At 36.9% G+C, this 21,719-nt stretch overlaps 1 protein-coding gene across 2 annotated transcripts; it reads left to right on the top strand.

Moving 5' to 3' along the window:
- The first annotated feature begins 1,791 nt into the window (after window positions 1-1,791).
- On the top strand, window positions 1,792-14,109 carry LOC109185350 (regulator of nonsense transcripts 1 homolog). 2 transcript variants are annotated; one of them, XM_019335333.1, is made up of 29 exons: window positions 1,792-2,495; window positions 3,420-3,671; window positions 3,786-3,956; window positions 4,142-4,192; window positions 4,491-4,583; window positions 4,730-4,825; window positions 5,089-5,139; window positions 5,235-5,353; window positions 5,928-6,036; window positions 6,453-6,575; window positions 6,673-6,744; window positions 6,851-6,922; window positions 7,018-7,084; window positions 7,261-7,403; window positions 7,550-7,621; window positions 7,698-7,826; window positions 8,527-8,682; window positions 9,676-9,789; window positions 9,871-9,969; window positions 10,043-10,120; window positions 10,481-10,615; window positions 10,782-10,856; window positions 10,997-11,111; window positions 11,609-11,973; window positions 12,074-12,136; window positions 12,236-12,310; window positions 12,644-12,775; window positions 13,039-13,158; window positions 13,392-14,109. In XM_019335333.1, the coding sequence occupies exons 1-29, from the start codon at window positions 1,971-1,973 to the stop codon at window positions 13,530-13,532; spliced, it is 3,813 nt and encodes a 1,270-aa protein (XP_019190878.1). In that variant the 5' UTR covers window positions 1,792-1,970; the 3' UTR covers window positions 13,533-14,109. The 2 variants fall into 2 exon arrangements, with proteins under 2 accessions (XP_019190878.1, XP_019190880.1); XM_019335335.1 differs by having other exon boundaries at window positions 10,782-10,859; window positions 11,000-11,111.
- The last annotated feature ends 7,610 nt before the right edge of the window (window positions 14,110-21,719 follow it).

Here is a 21,719-nt window from a genome sequence, read left to right as displayed (position 1 = left end):
AATTCTACCCGCACCAATGGGTTCCCCGCATCCCAGCCCGTACGGGTTTTAAAATACCCACACAATTTAGGTAATGAGTGCGGGTATGGGGGAGTTTTGTATACCCACGCGGGTATAGGGGTGGGAGCGTGGGGAAGTATCCCCGCCCCGCACCCGTACTTATATATATTGTTATTAATATTCATTTATTATATAAGTTTATGTATATTTTACAATTAAAAATGCATAATAAATTAAACTTCTTAGTTTTTTATTAATGGAAATTGAATAGGAACAACACAAATAACTTAATGAATAAACACGTAATACAATTTATATGACCAACACAATTTTAGTTCCAATTAAGGATTAACTTCATTGGCTCTTACCTCTTACGGAGTATTAAATTTTAGAGTTATGTTCAAATTTATAAAAAATTTCATATGATAATTAAAATTGTAGTATAAAATTTTTATTAGATTTGAGTGTAATAATAATAATTAAAGTTGCGGGTTAAGTATTACTCGCACCCGCAAAATTTTCACAAGACAAATATAGAGTAGGAATTTCATTACCCGCGCGGATGTGGGTGCGAATGCAGAGAGTGAGTTGAGAATGCAAATTATGTTGTGCAACCGTGTGTACCATGTATGGTGCACGCGGTTGCAAAAACGACGTCGTTTTGACTAAAAACGCGTGTTCCACTTAAAAAAAAAAAATCAGATTCGATTCGTGGCAATAACATTTTTTTTTTGGCATAATTTGAATTATATATCCACAAGTTCATAACTATATATCCACAAATTCATAACTATATATCCACAATGAATGAATAACACAAAATTCAGAATGAATGAACTAAATATCCACAACGAATGAACTAAACATCCACAATGAATGAACTAAATATCCACAATGAATGAACTAAATATCCATAAATTCATAATTATATATCCACAAATTCATAACTATATATCTACAATAATTCATAACTATATATCCACAATAATTCATAACTATATATCTACAATAATGTTGTTGAGGGAAATCGAAATTGAATTATTTTTTAAATGGGACACGCGTTTTTAGTCAAAACGACGTTGTTTTGCAACGGTGCACACAGTTGCATAGTATAACTATTGAGTTGAGAATGTGGGTGCGGGGCGGGGGATATATCCCCGCACCCACCCCGCTCCATTACCATTAGATATGAATCGAAATTGATTTTTTTTTTTTTTTAAAATGGGACGCGCGTTTTTAGTCAAAACGACGTCGTTTTGCAACCGTGTGCACCATGCATGGTGCACACCGTTGCATAGCATAACTATTGAGTTGAGAATGCGGGTGCGGGGCGGGGGATATATCCCCGCACCCACCCCGCCCCATTACCATTAGACATGACCGCGATTTCGGTTCCGATTTTGCAAATGGCCAAACCGAAACCTTATAGTAAGGTTTCAGTTCCGGTTCAGAACCGACGGTTCCAATTGAAACCACCGGTTCTAACCGGATTTATTAAAAAAAAATTTAATAAAAAAACTTTTTAATTGTTTTCGATTTGAAACCGAAACCGCAAGTTCCGATTCTTTGTCATCTCAAACCTTAACTGGAACCAATACCATATTGGTTCCAGTTAAGAACCGAAACTAAAACTGTAAAGACAGTTTAATTTCAATTCTGATTCAACAGTGCACAATTCGGTTCGAACAGTCCAGTTCGAACCGAACCATGATCACCCCTAATTACCATCCCTACACCCTACTTAATCTCTATTAAATAATCCATTGTATGTCGTGACTCGCGAATCAGCTCGTTCAATCCATTTTTGATTCACGTAAAACGCTTAAAACAAATCAACGAAGTCTTACCAACTCGCCATCTCTTCGTCGGCGTCTCGCCGAGTCTTTTCCGCCCCTGCAACCCTAATCCTAGACCACCACTTTCGAAAGCTCCAATCCCAAAACCCTAAGCCTTGCGCTATTCGTATTCTAATGGACTCTCAGGCAAATGATCTGTACGAGACTGCGTCCCAGCCAGACACAGGCAACGACGCCTACACGTTCGTCGAGTTCAACACGCCGGGCGAGGAATTCGATTACCCGGATTTTCAAGAACTTTCTCAGCCCATTCGACCTTCGGCGTGGCCCACGCCCTCAGATTCCTTGGTCTCCGAAACACCAGATAGGCCCCCCTCATCCGACACCTCGCCCTCCACCAAATCCCGGTACGGTGGAAATGGACCCGGCGGAAAAGGTAGCAGTAATAGTGGCGCTAATAGTAATCAGTCTGCAGCTTTCGATGCCTTAGCCGCTGGGATGAGCGGGTTGAATTTTGAGGAGACTGGGGATGATGAGGGGTTTGAGTACGGGAAAGGGGATTTTGCCGTGGAGCATGCTTGTCGGTACTGTGGTATAACAAACCCCGCCTGTGTTGTCAGGTGCAATGTGCCGTCATGTCGCAAGTGGTTCTGCAATTCTAGGGGGAATACTTCAGGCTCGCATATTGTGAATCACCTGGTAAGTCTGGGGATACATCAGCTGTTTTCCTTTTTAACTTTTAAGGCCAATGCTTTGTTTCTGCTTATATGCTAAGCTAATCAATGGGGGAATTGCTTTGATGATAAGATATTGCACGTTATCATCTGTCAGTTCAAATGAATGAAACTGAAGAATGGGATAATTAGAGCATTTGCATTTTCCTGGGTACACTATTTTTTTTTTTTTTTTTGAATGATTTAGTACTTAGTAGAAAAAAAGTGATATATTTGAAGCTTCAGTAACTTGGGAAGTTAGAATTAGTTAATAGAGAACCATTGGAAGATGTAAGCTTCTTCAACTAATTAGTCAGTGGAGATACATCAGATGCAGCTGGCTTATTCCTTGCTTACATGCTCAAAGCATGATCTTTTGATATGGTCACTGGAGCTACAAGGGATGATGAGAATCTATGAGTGGAGGAAACTGAATGAACTAAGTGAAAATATGGCAAAAAGTTTATGTTCTGTGTTTGTTTTTTGTTTGTAGTTGAGAATTTTGAACTAGGAAATTGTACCTTTCCTTCCCACAAGCCGGATAAATACTGTCTTATGTGGCATGTAACATAATACTTTTGAACTTGTTTACCCTTATAATTCACGTGTCTATTTAAGTTCCTCCCTTGAGTTTTTTTTTTTTAAAAAAACTTTTTTTAATTGTTTTTAAATTTTTATAAATGAGATAAAATGGGGAAGTGACAGTGAGTAAAGAAGGGAAGGTTCATGCTATGTTTTGCTTCCTCTGTTTTAGATGTTTTGTTTATCAGAATTCTTTGATGGACATTCATTGAAGATTTGTGAACACTGAAATATATTTGTAGTTTATCCCAAAAAAACATTAGCAAATTTGTTAGCAAATTTATTGGTCATGACGTTTTAGCCAATTTTCACTGTTTAACTTTTCCAGGTTCGAGCAAAGCACAAGGAGGTTTGCCTTCATAAAGATAGTCCTCTTGGTGAAACAATTCTTGAGTGCTATAATTGTGGATGTCGAAATGTCTTTCTTTTAGGATTCATCTCTGCCAAGACTGAGAGTGTTGTTGTTCTGCTCTGCCGGGAACCTTGTTTAAATGTTAATGCATTGAAGGATATGAATTGGGACCTGAGCCAGTGGTGCCCCCTAATCGATGATAGATGTTTCTTGCAGTGGCTTGTTAAGGTTTTTGTTACTCCTGTAATTATTGTGTGTGTGTGTGTTTTTAAATATAATTTTTTGTTATTTATATCTAGACATTAAATAGGCAATGGGATCTATTGTTGTTTTCCATTGCAGGTCCCAACTGAGCAGGAACAGTTGAGGGCACGCCAGATCAGTGCTCAGCAAATAAACAAGGTTGAAGAATTGTGGAAGACTAACCCTGACGCTACCCTGGAAGATCTTGAGAAGCCTGGTGTAGATGATGAACCTCAGCCTGTTGCCTTGAAGTATGAAGATGCATATCAGGTGTGTATAGTGTATATACATATACTTCATGGTTGGATAATCTGCTTGTTTATATATGGATAGTTTCCTAAGAATGTTTCCTACGGGATTTATAACTAATTGGCTGTTTTGAACAATTATTATTATTATTATTTTTTTTTTTTCAGTATTTAGCTGAAATTTTTCATAATTTTATTTCCTTGCAGTATCAAAACATCTTTGCACCACTGATCAAGCTTGAAGCTGACTATGATAAGGTTCTGCAATTTTATCTTTTTAATGGGGCTGTAGTAATGGTGGTTGAAGGAGTTTTTTTTTTTTTTTTTTGGGTGATTGATTTCCTTCATTCTCCCTTTTCTTTTAACTTCAACTTATGCAGAAGTTACTTGAATGCAATGGTTTATTTCTATCTGAATTTTGTTTGGCTTCTCTCCTTTTAACATCTTCTGCTTTTCTTGTCAGCTTACCTGCATTGATTGCTACTTCTTTTGTTTTGTTTCCATCCATGTGAGTGCTAAAACTTTTACTTCTTTTGCATATCATTATATTGAACAGATGATGAAAGAGTCCCAGAGTAAAGACAATTTGACTGTTCGCTGGGATGTCGGTCTAAACAAGAAGCGCATTGCATATTTTGTTTTTCCTAAGGTACTTAAACACATTTTTTTTTGGGTGTGGTTTGTACAGTTTACATTCAGGTAAGTACTGCCGTTTCTCTGTCTATGTCTCTCTTTTCTGTGTTTTTATGGCGTGCTTGCCTTGCTTTTTTTAAAGGAGGAAATTTTTTTCTGCAGGAAGATAACGAGTTGCGCCTTGTACCTGGTGATGAGTTGCGGTTACGTTATTCAGGAGATGCAGCTCATCCAGCTTGGCAGTCAGTAGGGCATGTGGTAGGGCTTTTTCTAAATCTCCTTGTCTGTAATACACCTCCCTAAAAAATAATAGTGAAGTAATAAAGGAAAGAAAGAAATATTTCTGTGGTTACTCTTGTGCTAGAAAAGGAAAGGAGGATGAGATGAGTAAAATTGAATTTCTTTCACTTTTTATAGTGCAAGTGAAAATTTGAAACCCTTTTGCTTATTTTATTTCTTATTTTAAAGCTAGTGAAACATCTTGCTTTTTGAATGAAGTGATGGAAGTAATGTTTTTCCAGATAAAACTAACTGCACAAGAGGAGGTTGCACTTGAACTTCGTGCTAGTCAGGTATGCTTGATTGCATTCTCTTTATTCCCTTCTCTTTTTTCCTTCTAATTTCACATTGTATTCATTTTTGGTTTGTGTTAAACCTGTTTTTGAAGGGTGTTCCTGTTGATGTTAACCATGGGTTTAGTGTTGACTTTGTCTGGAAGAGTACCAGCTTTGACCGGATGCAAAGTGCAATGAAAAGTTTTGCCGTGGATGAGACAAGTGTGAGTGGGTAAGTAAAAAATGTCCAACCATGGTTTTAGTTATAGGAAATGTTTATGTTGCATTGATAATGTTTATTGCAATCTCTTATCTTTTGTGTGTCGAAAATGGCAGTGATCTATGGTGTTTCATTGATGATGTATGTGTTGAAAATGTCAATTAGTTAAAGGAAACATTTATGTTTCATTAGTGATGTTTTTTGCAATGTCTGATGTCTCATGGTTTTGGAAGTTAACTGTTAATGCAGTGAATTGATTGATGTCCGTACTTGAATATAGCTTTCTACATATTTGTATTGTGTTAAGCTTTTGTTAATTTTCTTGCTGACCAATGTAATACTCCGTATAAATTGTATCTGATTCAGTTTCAGTGCAAATTGTAATTTTTTTTCAGTCCATTTTTTTATTTTGCAGTTCATTCTAATTTGTCCTTCCTGGTATCATTTAATGATGTATTTGGTTGCTAAAATTTGTTACATAAATAAATTATGAAACTTCTGTTGTTTGAGTATTTATGTTTGTGACCACTGTTCCTGAATATGTCTTGTTCTTTTTGCTCTTTACTCAAGCTTGCATGCCCTGCAGGTACATTTATCACCACTTGTTAGGTCATGAAGTTGAGATGCAGCTGGTCCGTAATACACTGCCCCGCCGCTTTGGTGCTCCTGGTCTTCCTGAGCTCAATGCATCTCAAGTATGTTCCAATACATTCTACACCTCTGAACTGTGTCTAGCCCTAACTCCTCCTCCCTTCTCTTATTGCTTCGAAGTGAATTTCTTGTTGGGTATCTCTAAATTTTGATAGTAGTGTATGGAATTCCTATTGAAACAGAGGAGCTTCATCAGCTCTTGTTAACTTTGCATTCATCTCTTAGATGTAGTTTCAAGCATGCTGTGTGACAGCTAGGCTTTGGGCAGAAGGAAGTACACATTCAAATTTCAGTTGGTGCCTTTATTTGATTCCCCCTTATCCAATTAAATTCTCCTTTCTTGCCTCCCTTGGGACCTTTTTTTTTTTTTTTTTTTGTTGGCGTTTGCTTACCAATTATGAACCATGACTGAAATTTAGAGAAGGGTTGTATATTCATTAGTTAATGTTGTGTCTGGTAGGTTTTTGCTGTAAAAAGTGTGCTTCAAAAGCCCATTAGTCTGATTCAAGGTCCCCCTGGCACTGGAAAGACTGTCACATCTGCTGCCATTGTGTATCATATGGCCAAACAGGGCCAGGGCCAGGTAAAATTAATTTCATTTGCTTATCTCATGGAATTGTCTTTATATTATTTCTTTTTGTGTCCATTTTCTGTATTGTTTTTCTAACTTTCCCTATCAGGTTTTGGTCTGTGCTCCCAGTAATGTGGCTGTGGACCAACTAGCTGAGAAAATAAGTGCTACAGGTCTTAAGGTAAGCTTGTACATAATCATCGTGCTGTGCTTAATTGTAACTTGGGACTTGCTGCTGTTGTTAGAGTATAGTATGCAATTGGTTTGATAAGTACACTATTTTACAGGTTGTAAGGCTTTGTGCCAAGTCAAGGGAAGCTGTCAGTTCTCCTGTTGAGCATTTAACTCTTCATTATCAGGTTTCTTTTGTTAATTTCCTTTATATGTGCATGCATAGATGCATTTTCCTTCTGTCTCAGTAACTCAGGCTTTTATTTATATTGGTTCCTTGCAGGTTCGCCATCTTGATACATCAGAGAAAAGTGAGCTTCACAAGTTACAGCAACTCAAAGATGAACAAGGTGTTTGTTGTTTATTTAGTAGCTAGCTGTCTGAGCTTTTTTCACAGTTGCTAATTTACTATTGGAAATTTGGATATAATTTTATAAATTTCTTTGCTATTTATGCTTTATTATGTGCTTGTGTCATGTTAATAAAGCGTCTGATTTTTGGACTTCTCTTTTATATTTTCTTTCAGGAGAACTATCTAGCAGTGATGAAAAGAAATATAAAGCTTTGAAACGGGCAACAGAAAGGGAGATAACTCAGAGTGCTGATGTCATTTGTTGCACCTGTGTTGGTGCTGGAGATCCTAGACTGGCAAATTTCAGGTTCCGTCAGGTTGAACTGCATAACAACTCAAACATATAGGGGCTATCTTGTTTTGTTTATCCTTTTTTTCTTTCCTTAACGCTCAGCAGGTTGTTTGAAGCAGTGGTTCTGTTTTTATGCTGTGTGTGATATACTTTTCTTGATCATGTTTATAGGTGCTCATTGATGAATCCACACAAGCAACTGAACCTGAATGCCTTATTCCCTTGGTTCTGGGAACAAAGCAGGTGTCTATTGCACATTATTAGTGAAACATTTTTTCATTTTTTATATGTTGGTATTTACAATTAGTTGCTTTGCTAGGTTGTTCTTGTGGGTGACCACTGCCAGCTTGGTCCTGTTATTATGTGCAAGAAAGCTGCTCGAGCTGGGCTTGCACAATCACTATTTGAGCGCCTTGTCTTACTTGGTGTCAAGCCAATCCGGCTGCAGGTGATTGTCTTAATGGTTTTTTGAGTTATCATGTATGCTTGTAGTTCCAGTTTACCTATTGGCCTGTCTTAAACTCTGAATGACATTAAAGGAAGGGAACGGAAAGGAAAATTTCTGTATGAAGTAATGAAGTTAGGTGGTAGCTACCAAACTAAAAAATTTGTGCAAACAATCACATAAAATTCTTTACCTCATTTTTAAAGTACCTTTTCAATTCTTCTAAAGTAAAAAGAGTACAAAATTGTTACTTTTGTACTTAGTCATGTTCGTTAAACTTTTGTGATTTAATCACAATTTACTCAAATGGGATTTAATAGATGATACCTCTGTGCTCCAAGTTCTTTAAACAAATTTTTAGAATTTGCCACTGGAAGTTTTCTTATGTTTGTAAAACTCACATATGTAAAATTCATATATGTACAGTGCATTAGTTGTGCAATGCTTATTTTCAAATTGCATTCAGTACCCGCCTAATTAAACCTTACATGCTCTCTCTCTCTCTCTTCCCCCCTCTTGCTTGCAATGTTACTGCTTCATCTCTTTTACTTTGCGTCATTCCATCTCTTCATCATTATTCTATTTCCTTTGTAAGTTAGTCTTGTAAAATTTGGCATTGTTCTTTGTGCATGTGTGTGGTTTTTATTTTTTAATTATCACGTAAAGTGCATTCAGTCCCTTGTTTATGTGTATTACATTTCAGGTACAATATCGAATGCATCCTGCCCTTTCTGAATTCCCATCTAACAACTTTTACGAGGGCACTCTTCAGAATGGGGTAACCATCAATGAAAGGCAATCGTCAGGCATTGATTTTCCTTGGCCTGTGCCAAACCGTCCAATGTTCTTCTATGTTCAGGTCTGTTGGTTTCGTTATATACTAGTGTTCTAGATAATTAATATTGTTCCTAAAATCAATGTTGCAAAACACGCTAGGCGCCCCCTAGGCGCCAAGGGGGCGCCTAGGCGCCGATTTTTTATTTTTATTTTTTAATTTTTTTAATTAAAAAAAAATTTAAAATTAAAAATTTTTAAAATTTAGTACTAAAACATAAGGTTTTCATAGTTATTTCTTAGAAACTATTTACAAAAGTGGTTGTAAAATTGTTCAAAAGATTGTTTAAACCATCTAAATACATAAAAAACTAAAATTAAGAGCTAAAGAAGCATTTTTTTGAGAAATTAGTGGACCAAACCGCCTTTGGCGGTTTGCGGTGGATAGATCTCGAAAAAATACGCGATTTGAAAAAAAAAATTGTCCAAAACGGACAACCAAGTCAAAAGTTATGCCTTCCCGAACTTTTCGTAAAAAAAAAAAAATAATAAAAAAAATTAAAAGCGCCGGTTCAGCCGGCTAGGCGGTCTAGGCGGCCGGCCGCGGAGATGGCCGATTTCGGCCTTCTTCGCGGCGGCGCAATGGCGCCTAGCGCCTAATCGGCGCCTAGGCGCGATTTTTGCAACATTGCCTAAAATTCTCTATGATTGCTATCAAAAGACGTTTGTTTAAATAGTCAATATTTACTCCGTATTTTATTAATATTTTCTTTTAAATATTTCAACACTAACTCTTATTCCTGTCTTACACTCATTTTTTTGCCATCTCTAATTTTGATTCCTGTCCTACCCTCAAATTTGGGTGACCTCTTGATTTTGAAATTCTTTGATTGTATTGTGGGGGGAGGAGGGATTTTAGTTAAGCATTCAGTGGGTTGAATGATGTGCTAGCAAAGAGGTCTAGTACTTTGATATCTCTTCCCCCTTGTGTGTTCCAGCAAAATTTATTACTTCTCTGTTATTTCTTTTTTATTTTTATATTGTTCAAGTCATATAACATGTTATCAACATCCTCTAGATGGGACAAGAGGAGATCAGTGCTAGTGGCACTTCCTATTTAAATAGAACTGAGGCTGCAAATGTTGAAAAAATTGTTACTACATTTTTGAAGAGTGGGGTGGTTCCTGGTCAGGTATTCAAATGCTCTTGGATTAAATTTTTTGATTCAGAACCTTGTGATAGAAAAGAATAATTTCTTCCAATTTCACTGCAGATTGGAGTGATAACACCATACGAGGGTCAGCGAGCATACATTGTGAATTATATGTCAAGAAATGGTGCTTTGAGGCAACAACTTTATAAGGAAATTGAGGTAAATACCAATTTCATGGGCTACTTTATCTAGACTCTATTTGAAAGATCATGTGAGATTTACTGCTGTCTAGGTTGCAAGCGTGGATTCATTCCAAGGAAGGGAAAAAGATTATATCATTCTTTCCTGTGTCAGGAGTAATGAACATCAGGTTCTTATTTGTACCCTCTCATACGAAGTGTGTTTCATTTGTCTTTGTGTGTGTCTCTCTCTACACAAACACAGACACATGCGTGATTATGTGAATGATGTAAAATTTCTTATTTTGGAGATCATTATGTATGAGGTGGAGTCGTGGACACCCTATTTCTTTGAACATGTTCAAGCTTTTTTCTGGAACAATGAATTTTTGTCATTTGAACATGCCTGTCTTTTGTTATTGTTGTTGTTGTTGTTGTGTGTGTGTGTGTGTGTGTGTTTTTTTTTTTTTTTTTTTTTTTTTTTTTTTTTTTTTCCGGGTGGGTGCTTTTATGATGTTACTTATTGGTTTTTTGCTGCCTTCTCCATTTAGGGAATTGGATTTCTTAATGATCCCCGCAGACTTAATGTTGCTCTTACTCGTGCTCGTTATGGTATTGTAATCTTGGGAAATCCTAAAGTTTTGAGCAAACAGTCACTGTGGAATGGGTTGCTGACACACTACAAGGTATTTTATTTGATTTCTGAAGCATTTTGTTTGGGCTTTTAGTTCTGAAACCCAAGCAATAGTGAAGCAGACCTACTCATAAATGATAAAAGTCTGCGACATGGTTAACACAGATTATGCTTTTTATATCTTTAAACTGATTATTTCTAAATTGTATTTTGGTCAGGAGCATGAATGCTTGGTGGAAGGGCCTCTCAATAACTTAAAGCAAAGCATGGTTCAATTTCAAAAGCCTAGAAAGGTTGTGTGTGTGTTGTTTTTTTTTTCTTCCTCGAAGAGTTTCTGCCTTGTATTTTTCAATGTTTGTTAGTGAACTTTATGTTTCTGCAAAAATGCATCAATTCTGGATCATTTAAGAAGTTTTTGGTTCACTTTTGGCAGTTCTACAATGACCATAGGCTTTTCCTTGGTGGTGGTCCTGGAATTCCTGGTGATACTTTTGGATCTGCTTCGTTATCTAATCCCAATTCTGACAGGAGAAATAGCCGCTTTAGAGGTAATTGCTGGAGTGTGATAATAGCTTTAAAGTGGTATTTCATAATGCCAGACCATTACCATAGTTTCCACTTTCCACAGCTGATAATGTCAGGCTATGTGCTTGGCTGGCAATGGTTATTTAATCAGAAGAGAATATTTGCTTTGGTTATTTGGTCAGAAGTCTCTTTGTATCTGGTAGCCACATTGGGCTCTGGCTAATCCAAAGTCAAGCTACAGTTGACCCAAATGGGGGACCTCAAGTTACTTATGGATTATTAAGATTATAGATTAAATAGTTGGCTTTCAATGTACTTGACAAATATTATATCTTATGTTTTACAAAAGTCAATAAAATCCACAAGTAATTTTAAGTAGATTGTGAATTATTCATAATCCATAAAAATGTACTTCACAAAACAAGGCCAAAATATTGTTGCTTCTTTGTCTTATTGTGATGCGCTATTATTTTACAAACAAGTGTTCCTCATTAACAATTGTTTGTAAAACAATATATAGGCTACATGGCAACTGTCCCACTGAATGGGACCCATAAACCTGGTGTTCATCCTGCTTATCCAATACCTAGGGCTCCACTCCCTCCTTTCCCTGGAGGCCCACCGCAGCCATATGCTATACCTACACGTGGTGCTGTACATGGACCTGTTGGAGCAGTTCCTCAAGTTCCACAACCTGGTAGTCGGGGTTTTGGTGCAGGGCGTGGGAATGCAAGTGCTCCAATTGGTAGTCATCTTGCACACCAACAAGCCTCTCAGCAACCAATTGGAAGTCTTGGTTCTAATTTTAATTTCCCAGCATTGGAGAATCCCAACAGCCAGCCATCTCTGGGAGGACCGTTATCACAACCTGGATATGTTTCTAATGTTAGTGAATGTTTTAGTTTGTTTCCTTATTATTTAGTAGTTGAAAGTACCTCCTTTTTTTGGTTCGTGTTTTTGACAGTAATTCAATCTGTTGTAATAGATGGCAATTCAGGGAGGAAATCAGACTTTTCGGGATGGATTCTCTATGGGTGGCATGTCACAGGTGATTTTTTTTTTTTTTTTTTTTTTTCTAAAAGTTCATGTTTTTTAAAATATTGATTTATTGTGGTTCTTTGGTGTTTATTCTTTTACTTATCATCAGGACTTTTTGGGTGATGATTTCAAGAGCCAGGGATCACACGTACCTTATAATAATGTTACTGATTTTTCAACACAGGTACTTCTTAAATGTTCTTACATTCTCTTCCTTGGTTTTTTTTTTTCCATCCCATTCCAAGATATATTAATTTCCTTGAGTAAGTATTGTTAGGCTTGGCTCATGAAATGAAATCATTGACATACTTTCTACTTTTCTAGTATAGTAGTATGCAATATCCATTGATTGTTATAAGAGATAGGTTTAGATGGGTCTTGAGCTAATTTTAGTCGATAATCATCTTCCACCACCCAACTTTCAGTGTTATGTTCTTTTCTTCGTTCTCTTGGGGGAAGGTTTTTTGGGTTTTCACCTCTTATATTGTTTTTGACTTTTTGCCTTAACATGGTGCAGGCTTCACAAAGTGGATATGGTGTTGATTATGCTACTCAGGGAGCACAAGGAGGATTCCCTGGGAGCTTCATGAACCCCAACTCCCAAACTGGGTACTCACACTTTGGGTCTGGAAATGAATTTATGTCCCAGGTTGGTTTGTTTAAATTCCTCTGCCCTTGTTTGCCTACTCTGCTGTAATTCTTATCCCTTATCATAGCATGTGAGTGGAATGGGATATTGTGGTATTCATTTCAAACTATTAAATTTTTCACCTGGTTAACTTATTTGTTTTCCGTTGTGGCTATGTATTTTCGAACTGAATTGGAACACTATAAAGTGATTCGATCATGGTTTTTATTCTTCCTGGTTTTACAGTTAATCCTTGCATGCTAACTCTTGTAATTTGATTTTAGGAATACATGGCTCATGGGTCCCAAGATCTTTTTACACAAGCTGGATACAATGAACTAGCAAGAGATGATGCTTCACAGAACCATTTTGGCATGTCCAATGCCAGTACACTTCATTCTCAGGTATCTGCATTCTGCAATTTAATGATTCTGGTCGAGAGAAACCTTTAAAGTAATTATAATATAATGGACCCAGTATTATGAAAGTACTCGGGTAAAATCTGCCTAGTGTAACCGGTGCTGTTCACCTGTTTTTAAATTTTTGTGACTTAGTTGTGAACTTTTCATATATTCTGTCAATTGAATTTTTACTAGTGTAAATAAAAGTTGAGTTGCTTGTAATTTGATTGATCCAGGGTATACTGAATCCTCTCTACTCCCAGCCATTTGGGCACTATAACTCGCAACCCATGAACCTGGAAAATTCCCAACCTCAACAGCAGCAAGCCCCTCAGGGCCAAGGCTCACAAAATCAAAAGCTTCAGTATAGCAGTTGAGAACCATTTGGTTGGTATATGTAAGGGGGGGTTATACTTTTGCATCCAGCTACTTGGTTTGTGCTTGTCATGTGTGTTATTGGCCGTTGCGAATAATTAATGAGTTTGGTTGATGACAACTAAGGAATGATTGGTTGGGAGAGTTGCGAGATGGAAACTGGCTTCTGCATCTGGTGGTGGGATGATCACGGGCAGCACATCGGGTGCTGAGAAAAGAATATAAACCCTATTTATCATCTTCTGGAAGTTGTGTAATAGTGAGTGATGAAAGAAAAATTGTGCATTTTGGAGAGAGCATTACATGGGCAAGGGATTGCTGGAGGTATGGCCTATGGGGTGTTCAAAAGCAGAGATTTGGGTGGCTTCATTAGAAAGATGGGAGCTGCTGGTGGACTCTGCATGGCAGGATGGATACTCACTCGGCTTAACATCATCAGTTCCTTCTCACATGTAATTAATTATACTTCAGGTGTTACTAGTATAGTACCCAGTTTAGCACTAACACACTTATTTTATATTAGAATAATATAATATAATATGGTGCTCTAGTCTTTGATGAAATTGGTTTTTCACATTATCCTTTTCTGCCTTGTTCTTTCATTTCTTGAATCCTCTTCTCCAGCATTCGTTTTGTATAGTTAATGGAAAGTATTTAACTGAATTGCTTTTTACCATCTTTTATAAAAATAACATCCTCTATCTAAATTTCCCTTAGTTACCACCCCATTGTCGTTCTCACCAGACCTCTCAAAGTCTCATAGTTGAAGGGTGTTGAGTCGTGGGTTTCTTAGTTGAAGGGTGTTATAGATTTTAGGATTATGATATTGGGTTCTTATTTTCCAATCATTATTGTGTGGATCATGAACTCTCAGACCTCTTCAGTGCCGAGGAGTTCGTCTCCGGCAGTGGAGGACCGTCACCGACAGTCTTTATCGTCTAGAAATTTGGGCAGTCTCATGGTGGAAGTGGCGTTCGTCACGAGAATGGCGGTGTTCGTGGTCGTGGTGGTAGGAATGGCAATTGCCAATCGAAGTGTTAACTTTGTGGAAATTTCAGGCACACGGCACATACGTGTTACAAATGGTATGAAAAGGATCCACAGGCTAATATGGTTTATCAGGGAGCTCCTTCAGATTCTTCACAGGACTCTCATACTTGGTTCCTAGACACGGGTGCAACGAATCATGCGACTTCAGATATAGCGGCACTCTCTATCTCGAACGAATATAATGGTAATGACACACTCCGTGTCTGTGATGGTACATGTTTGCCTATTAGTCATATTGGTCATGCATCTTTTCATTACCCCTCTAGGTCGTTTCATTTGTCTAATATACTTCATGTTCTCACTTTATCTACCTCTTTATTATCGGTTCAAAAATTTGCAGCTGATAATAAAGTATTCTTTGAGTTTCACCCATCCTTTTTTGTCGCGAAGGACATCAACACCAAGGAGATTCTTCTTCGGGGCAATAGTTCTGGTGGGTTATACACACTACCAGTTCCTAGTTCGTCACCTTCCGCGTTTTTTCAGCTGGTGTGTCTCCTTCTGTCTGGCATGATCGTGGACAAAGTGTAGAAAGCTTATAGTTCACCTTGCATCATGGACCAAAGTCTTAGGTGATTTTTGAATAACTTGGGGTCAAAATAGATTTTCTAAAAATAGTTTCTAGTTAAAACACTTGGTTCAGGTTTCACAAGTTCCTTTCCGGTTTCACTCAAATTGACTTTTTGGGTAAAAACTTGGTACATAAATGTACCCGAAACTTAGGATTTTAGAAATGGAATATTCTCGGCGTTGAATTTATTTAAAAACTCGATTTAAAATATTTAATTCAAACACCGTTTTCGAAATAAAATTTTGAAAGAGTGAAAATAGCTATTTTGGAATTTATAAAATAGAATTTAGAAAAATTATTTTTGGGTTGTCACACCTCTCTTGTCCTTCCTCTTATATAGGGAACAACGATTCCAACCCGGAGACGTCCACTGAAGAGATTGATCTTCCGCCACCCCTTCAGTTTCTACCCTAATTTCTCAGGCCACCGCAGTGTCTACTCTACCTCGGTCATCTTCTATTGAGCCGTTGATCGATCTCTCGGCCTCTCCCGATACCTCTCCGACTTGCACCTCATCTCTTCCCAAAGCGAGTCCTAGCTCGAAGCAACCTGCTAAGCTGTCGGAGGACCCCCCTCCCCTTCAAAGAAGATTCGCCTGGGTCTCGAAATAGACCCCGACTCTCAAATATGGAAGGGGTCATTTCCCCGTCAACGCTTGGGCGGACAACGTGGTCTTCCCCAAAAACACCGAATCAGTCACCAAGTTGATAGAGGAAATGCTTCTGGAAGGCTTCATTCTTCATTCTTACCAGGTATGTTTCTTTTCCCCAATCCTACTATATTTTCCTTGAATTCTTGCTTATGACTTTTTTCCCTTATTTTTTGTTCCAGAATGTTACCTTTCAGCAAGAGCTGAGAAAGCGAGTCAGGAACCTGAAGGTGTAACACCCTACTTTTCTTAAACTTAATTACAGTTCTAAAACCAAAATCAAGATAAACTAAGCAGCGGATAAACAACTTAAATAATAAACTAGTGGGAATGTCACTGCCACAACCACCTCTCCATGGTGATTGCACAGGCTAAGGATGGAACTAAATCATTAAGTCAAAGTGTCAAATTAACATTTAAATTGCTTAATTTAAAAGTCATAAGGGGGAAAAACACCCCGGTGTCTATCACCAACATAAACATCATAAGTCTACAATCCGTCAAATAAACATCATAATAATAATAAGAGTTTAGACTACTAGATCTACTAAGCTAGTCTAACTCGATCATCTCTCAAACGCTGGGCCCACCTGAAAGGGGTTTTGCAAAATAACAAGTAGACAAGTAGAAAAACACCTGTTAGCACGAAGCTAAGTATAACCACACTCAACCCTGTAAAATATTACAGTATATACTTTGGAAAAACATTTGTTCACATTCCCAAAATTTAAGCAGTTCAATCACTTAGACAAACTTTAAAATAAACTACAAGCTTTCTATATGCTCGCAACCTATAATATCAACATGCATGCTTCATCAATAAACAACTTATTAACATAATCATACTAACACATAATCAACATAGCAAAACTCAACTCTATAGAACAACTCCATGACAATCTCATGCTATCAAGTTCTCAACATGCAATTAAGGGATATCAACTTCAATATGCAACTAAAGCAATCATACACGATATACAATCTCGTGCAATACTATACTCAAATGCAATCTCGTGCAAACACTCTCATTATGCAAATATATGCAATAGGATAGGTATACTTATACACTCGTTTGTAAATAGAATACTTTTCTACGGAGGTTTCTTAGATTCACAATGACTCGCTATCTTTCTCTTGAGTCTCTTGACTCGATTTCTTTCTTGCTCAAACTTTCTCATACTTCTCGTTTCTCTTTTTGTGCGAGGCAGGTACTCCGCCGCAGCGAAGCCCTAGCGTACGGTGCAATCTCGTGCATCCGCCACATCCGTAACTACGGAACCTCTAACTCGTGGGGAGGTAGGTCTTCACGAATCGTGAATGGACCTAACCGGCTCGGCAATCTAGCCGGCCACATACTCAACTCACCCAAAGAACCACTCTCTTCATTCTTTATCTTTCTTTCTTGCTTGCTTTCTCTGTGGAATCAGGTATCGTACTTTTAGTGTGTGCACCCTCTAACCAGGATTCCAGGATTCCAAGCCTGGCGGACGGTCTCCAACCTCGTAACATGGGAATACGCCTCGTTACAGATTATCGGATCGCAATTGTCTGAATCATCTTCTTTTACTCCGAAAGGACATAGTCCAAACGGTCTTACAAAAACTGTTTTCCTCACCATATATATATATATATATATATATATATATATATATATATATATATATATATATATATATATATATATATATATATATATATATATATATATATCATGCATCTCATATATGCAACATTTAACTTATGCAAAAAGACATGCACATACTTCTCAACTCATTCTCAAAAGACAAGATGAAGATGCTCTACATGGAAATGAGATTTTTGAAAAATAATACTTAGGCTCACGTTGGCCATTTATGCACTTTTAAAACATGGTATGCTCAAAATGACATTTACTGTAACCATATGCTTCTACTTTCTATTCGCAGTGAAACTCAACAATTCAATAAATCATGCTCGAAACTCATAACTTAACAAATCTTCTCAAATACACTTAGCAAGTAGTTAGCATGCTATTTTGATAGGAATATTTTTTGTAAGTTTTGATGAGCCAAATGTACTATAGATCCCCCTTAGATTTTAGGTCTCTAGTACAAGCATCATAAATCAGAATATCGAGTCAAAGGAAATCTACCATATGAAGAACAAAATTAATTTGGAAAATTAAGTTTGGTCCTACAAGTATTCATCCGAGAAAGAAGCATAAAAAATGGCGTTATAACAAATAACCGGATGAGCCTAACGGCAAAATGGTAGAAGTCCTTACATAAAATGATCATACCCGAGAACGATTCCCCCCTAAGGATTTATTTTTTACAAGTCAAGAATTCGAACAAGCACAATGTTCTTAAGGAGCACGATGTGTACAAGCAGCCCAAGGAGCACAATGTTCTAAAAGAGCGCAATGTCTGAAAGGAGCACGATGCCTAAGGAGCATGATGTTTGAAAGAAGCATAATGTTCAAAAGGAGCACGATGTCTGAAAGAAGCACAATGTGAACAAGCACGATGTGTCCAAAGGAGCACAATGTGATCAAATCAGAAAAGCACAATGTTCAAGTCAAACAAGCAAGAAGTGTCTAAGTCAAAGGAGCACAATGTGGCAAAGAAGCAAGATGATCTGAAAATGAATAAATTCGAAGGAATTTATTTTGAATCAGCCCACATGTCACAAGAATCCAAAATTGCCTAAAGATATGATCAGAACGGGAAAAAGATTTATGAAGACATGAATATAAAAACTTATCCTAGAAATAAATTCTATCAGAAGAATTTATTTCAAAAGATTCGTTGGAAATTCAAATTGACAACAAAAATAATATTTTAAGAAACAACTTGAAAATCAAGTTGAGATAAAATATTATCTTATCAGGCAAGTTGACAATCAAATCATATTGAAGACCCTACCATTGTCAACAATATCAGGCTATGAAGATTCGAATTTCAAATATCAAATTATCCCACTCCAACGGATATATTTGGTTATCTATAAAAAGGCCATGAAGACTTGAAGAAAGCATAGAGGTGAGTACAAAAAGAAGACGTGAATACACACGAGATAAACAAGTGCAAGTGCTCAAATATTCTTTAAGAGACTTAGTCTGAATAGTCTCAAAAATAGTTGGAGAGAGATACAATTACCTTTGTATTTGTAATTGTTAGAAGAGTATAGCTGTGTGCAAAATACTCTAGTGAGTGTAGCTGTGTGCAAAATACTCGTGATTGCTAAGTGTAGCTGTGTGCAAAACACTTGGTTGGCGTTGAGTATAGCTGTGTGCGAAATACTCGTAGTTGAGTGTAGCTGTGTGCGACATACTCGGAGTTGGGTGTAGCTGTGTGCAAGACATCCGGAAGAAGTGCTTGTGTAGCGCTTATTCACTATTGTAACTGTGTGTGGAAAATAGTGAATTACTCCTAGAAGTGAATGGAGTAAAGTGGACTAGGAAGATTACGCCACTTCCGAACCACTATAAAAAGCCTCTCTCATTTACATACTGCACTTACATAATTCGCTCTATCTATCTATCTTATCCGACTAACCCGTTTACTATTCACAGTCTATCTTAATCTTTCGGGTTTAGCATATTTTCACGTATGCATGTAACTCAAACTTTCCATGCTTAATATTTGAATTATTCTAAGCAAGTTTGACGTTTTGCATGTAACTTTTATCATACGGTCGACATGACACGAAATCTTACTTATAGTCTTGAATATTATTGTTAAATATTGAGTGCACCATCTCCTTTAAATATTCAAGATATTCATATCATCCTTACACCTCATCTGAGCATTAATTCCACACGTGCATGTGATTCAAATTACTGTTTGGGCATAACTCTTTGCACCTATCTATTCCGCTGTGCATTTCACTTTAATTACTTCTCTATTTACTTGTTACTTAGAGTTGAAATTACCAAAGAGTTATTTATTGTGAAAAAGTTTAAAAAGTCTATTCACCCCCCCCCCCTCTAGACTTTTTACCACCTTATCGGGACCAATATATTTGAACTCAAAAATATACTCACAGTAAACATACTCAACATTGTGAACTTGGCAGTGAAGCTTCAACAATTTATTGTAAATACTTTAGGCATGCTTTGCTAGCGAAAACCAAACATTTAGGTTCATGCTTTTCTAACAACTCTTATTCATAAAGTGTTCATGCTTCTCTATTCAAATATTCAAATATCAACAGGAAGGCAAAGGCAAGCAAATCCCAAAAATAGAGAACTCAGACAACATTTCTGTGAAGCATTCCATCACAAATTCTACTATAACATGCTCATTTATAATCCAAATCCAACGAAATCAAATCCCAAACGTGCGTCAAGACGGCCCCGAGGTACCGAGCCACAAGGGCCCGTGACACCTGGTCCGAAACGACATGTAGTTGAGCCACAAGGGCCCGGCCACTGCACCGGAGAAACTCACTGACCATGGGGTTATACACTTTATAGATCAAAAGCTCTTAGGTAATATACGATGTTACTAACTGAGTAGTTTTAGGAAAATAATAGAATAAGTTTCAAATATCTTTGTGATCAAATATATATCTCATACATAGTTATATATGTATATATTCTCAAAATCAAGTATAACATTTCCCAAAACATATATACTCATATATATAATTCTTGAAATAGAGCTTTCTTGGCAAATCATAGCTTTTGGTAATTCAAATCTTTCTAATCATATTTATGATTTTCTATAAAAAAAATACTTTTAAATATAAATATAACCTTCAAGCCCAAATAATATAATATATACTCCAAGATAACTTTTCAAAGGTTGCAGTTGCTCAAGTGGAAGAGGTTTTGATTATTAAACAAGGGGTAGGGGTTCAAATCCCACCTTAAACAATTTTCCAGAGCATAACATAGCATAAATAAAATTGAAAAGAGGTTGCGGCCCTTAGTAGGGGTAGGGGTTCAAATCCCACCTTAAACAATTTTCCAGAGCATAACATATCATAAATAAAATTGAAAAGAGGTTGCGGCCCTTAGTAACGAATCTCGTCTCTTGTAGATCCGTTACTATATGGCAGACGAGGTTTCTGCTACTCTCTGTTTTCATCCCTTAACGACACTGAGGCAACAAATAACTTACATTTCATCATTCTAAACACCCAAAATACATATATACACACTTGAACAATAATCATGTAACTTAGGGCAAAATACTAGATTTGGGAATCCATGGGTTATACCTCAAGCTTTTCAACCTCAAGAATCCTTCCACCTCCATCATCAAGCTAGGTCTTCTTCTTTACCATCTCCATTTCTCAAGCAACAACCAACACAAACAAACACATCTAGCTTAGGTAATCTCATCTTAGAAATAAGCTAACAAAGGAAATGGAAGAAGATATCTTACCTAGTCTTGAAACCTAAGTTTGGGAAGAAGAAGAAGCTCCAAAAATGAAAAAGATGAAGATGCTGGAAAAAGACACGAGAGAAAAGTGAGAGATGAGAGCTGCTGATTTCTTTTGAATGAATAGTGCAACAAGGGAAAAATGCTATATCTTATACTTAGGGTTTGGGGGTAAAAATGTAAAATAAAATGGTAGGGTTCACCTTGCATCATGAACCATAGTCTAAAAAGAAGATTTTTGAATAACTTGGGGTCAAAAATAGATTTTCTAAAAGATAGTTCTAATTAGAACACTTGGTTCAGGTTTCACAGGTTCTTTTCCGGTTTCACTCAAATTGACTTTTGGATAAAAAACTTGGTACGCAATGTACCCGAAAATCTATGATTTTAGATTTAAAATAAGTTCCGGTGTTGAATTCATTTAAAATGTAACTCAAACTAATTTATTCAAACACCAATTTTACCTCAAAAATTTTTATAGAGTGAAAAATGGCTATTTTAGAATTTCTTAAAATCGGATTTATAAAATTAAATTTTGGGAAAAAATTGT

Source organism: Ipomoea nil, unplaced genomic scaffold (genome assembly GCF_001879475.1).
Source record: "Ipomoea nil cultivar Tokyo-kokei standard unplaced genomic scaffold, Asagao_1.1 scaffold1317, whole genome shotgun sequence".
NCBI lineage: Eukaryota > Viridiplantae > Streptophyta > Magnoliopsida > Solanales > Convolvulaceae > Ipomoea > Ipomoea nil.
Note: the sequence above shows the minus strand (reverse complement) of the source record. Positions and strands in the feature narration are given on the sequence as shown.

Excerpts from the sequence above, each read along its gene's own strand:
- LOC109185350 (XM_019335333.1), top strand. The coding sequence starts at position 1,971 with ATGGACTCTCAGGCAAATGATCTGTACGAGACTGCGTCCCAGCCAGAC. Across the intron at positions 5,140-5,234 it reads TTGAACTTCGTGCTAGTCAG|GGTGTTCCTGTTGATGTTAA; the intron begins GTATGCTTGATT and ends CTGTTTTTGAAG. Across the intron at positions 12,776-13,038 it reads GAAATGAATTTATGTCCCAG|GAATACATGGCTCATGGGTC; the intron begins GTTGGTTTGTTT and ends ATTTGATTTTAG.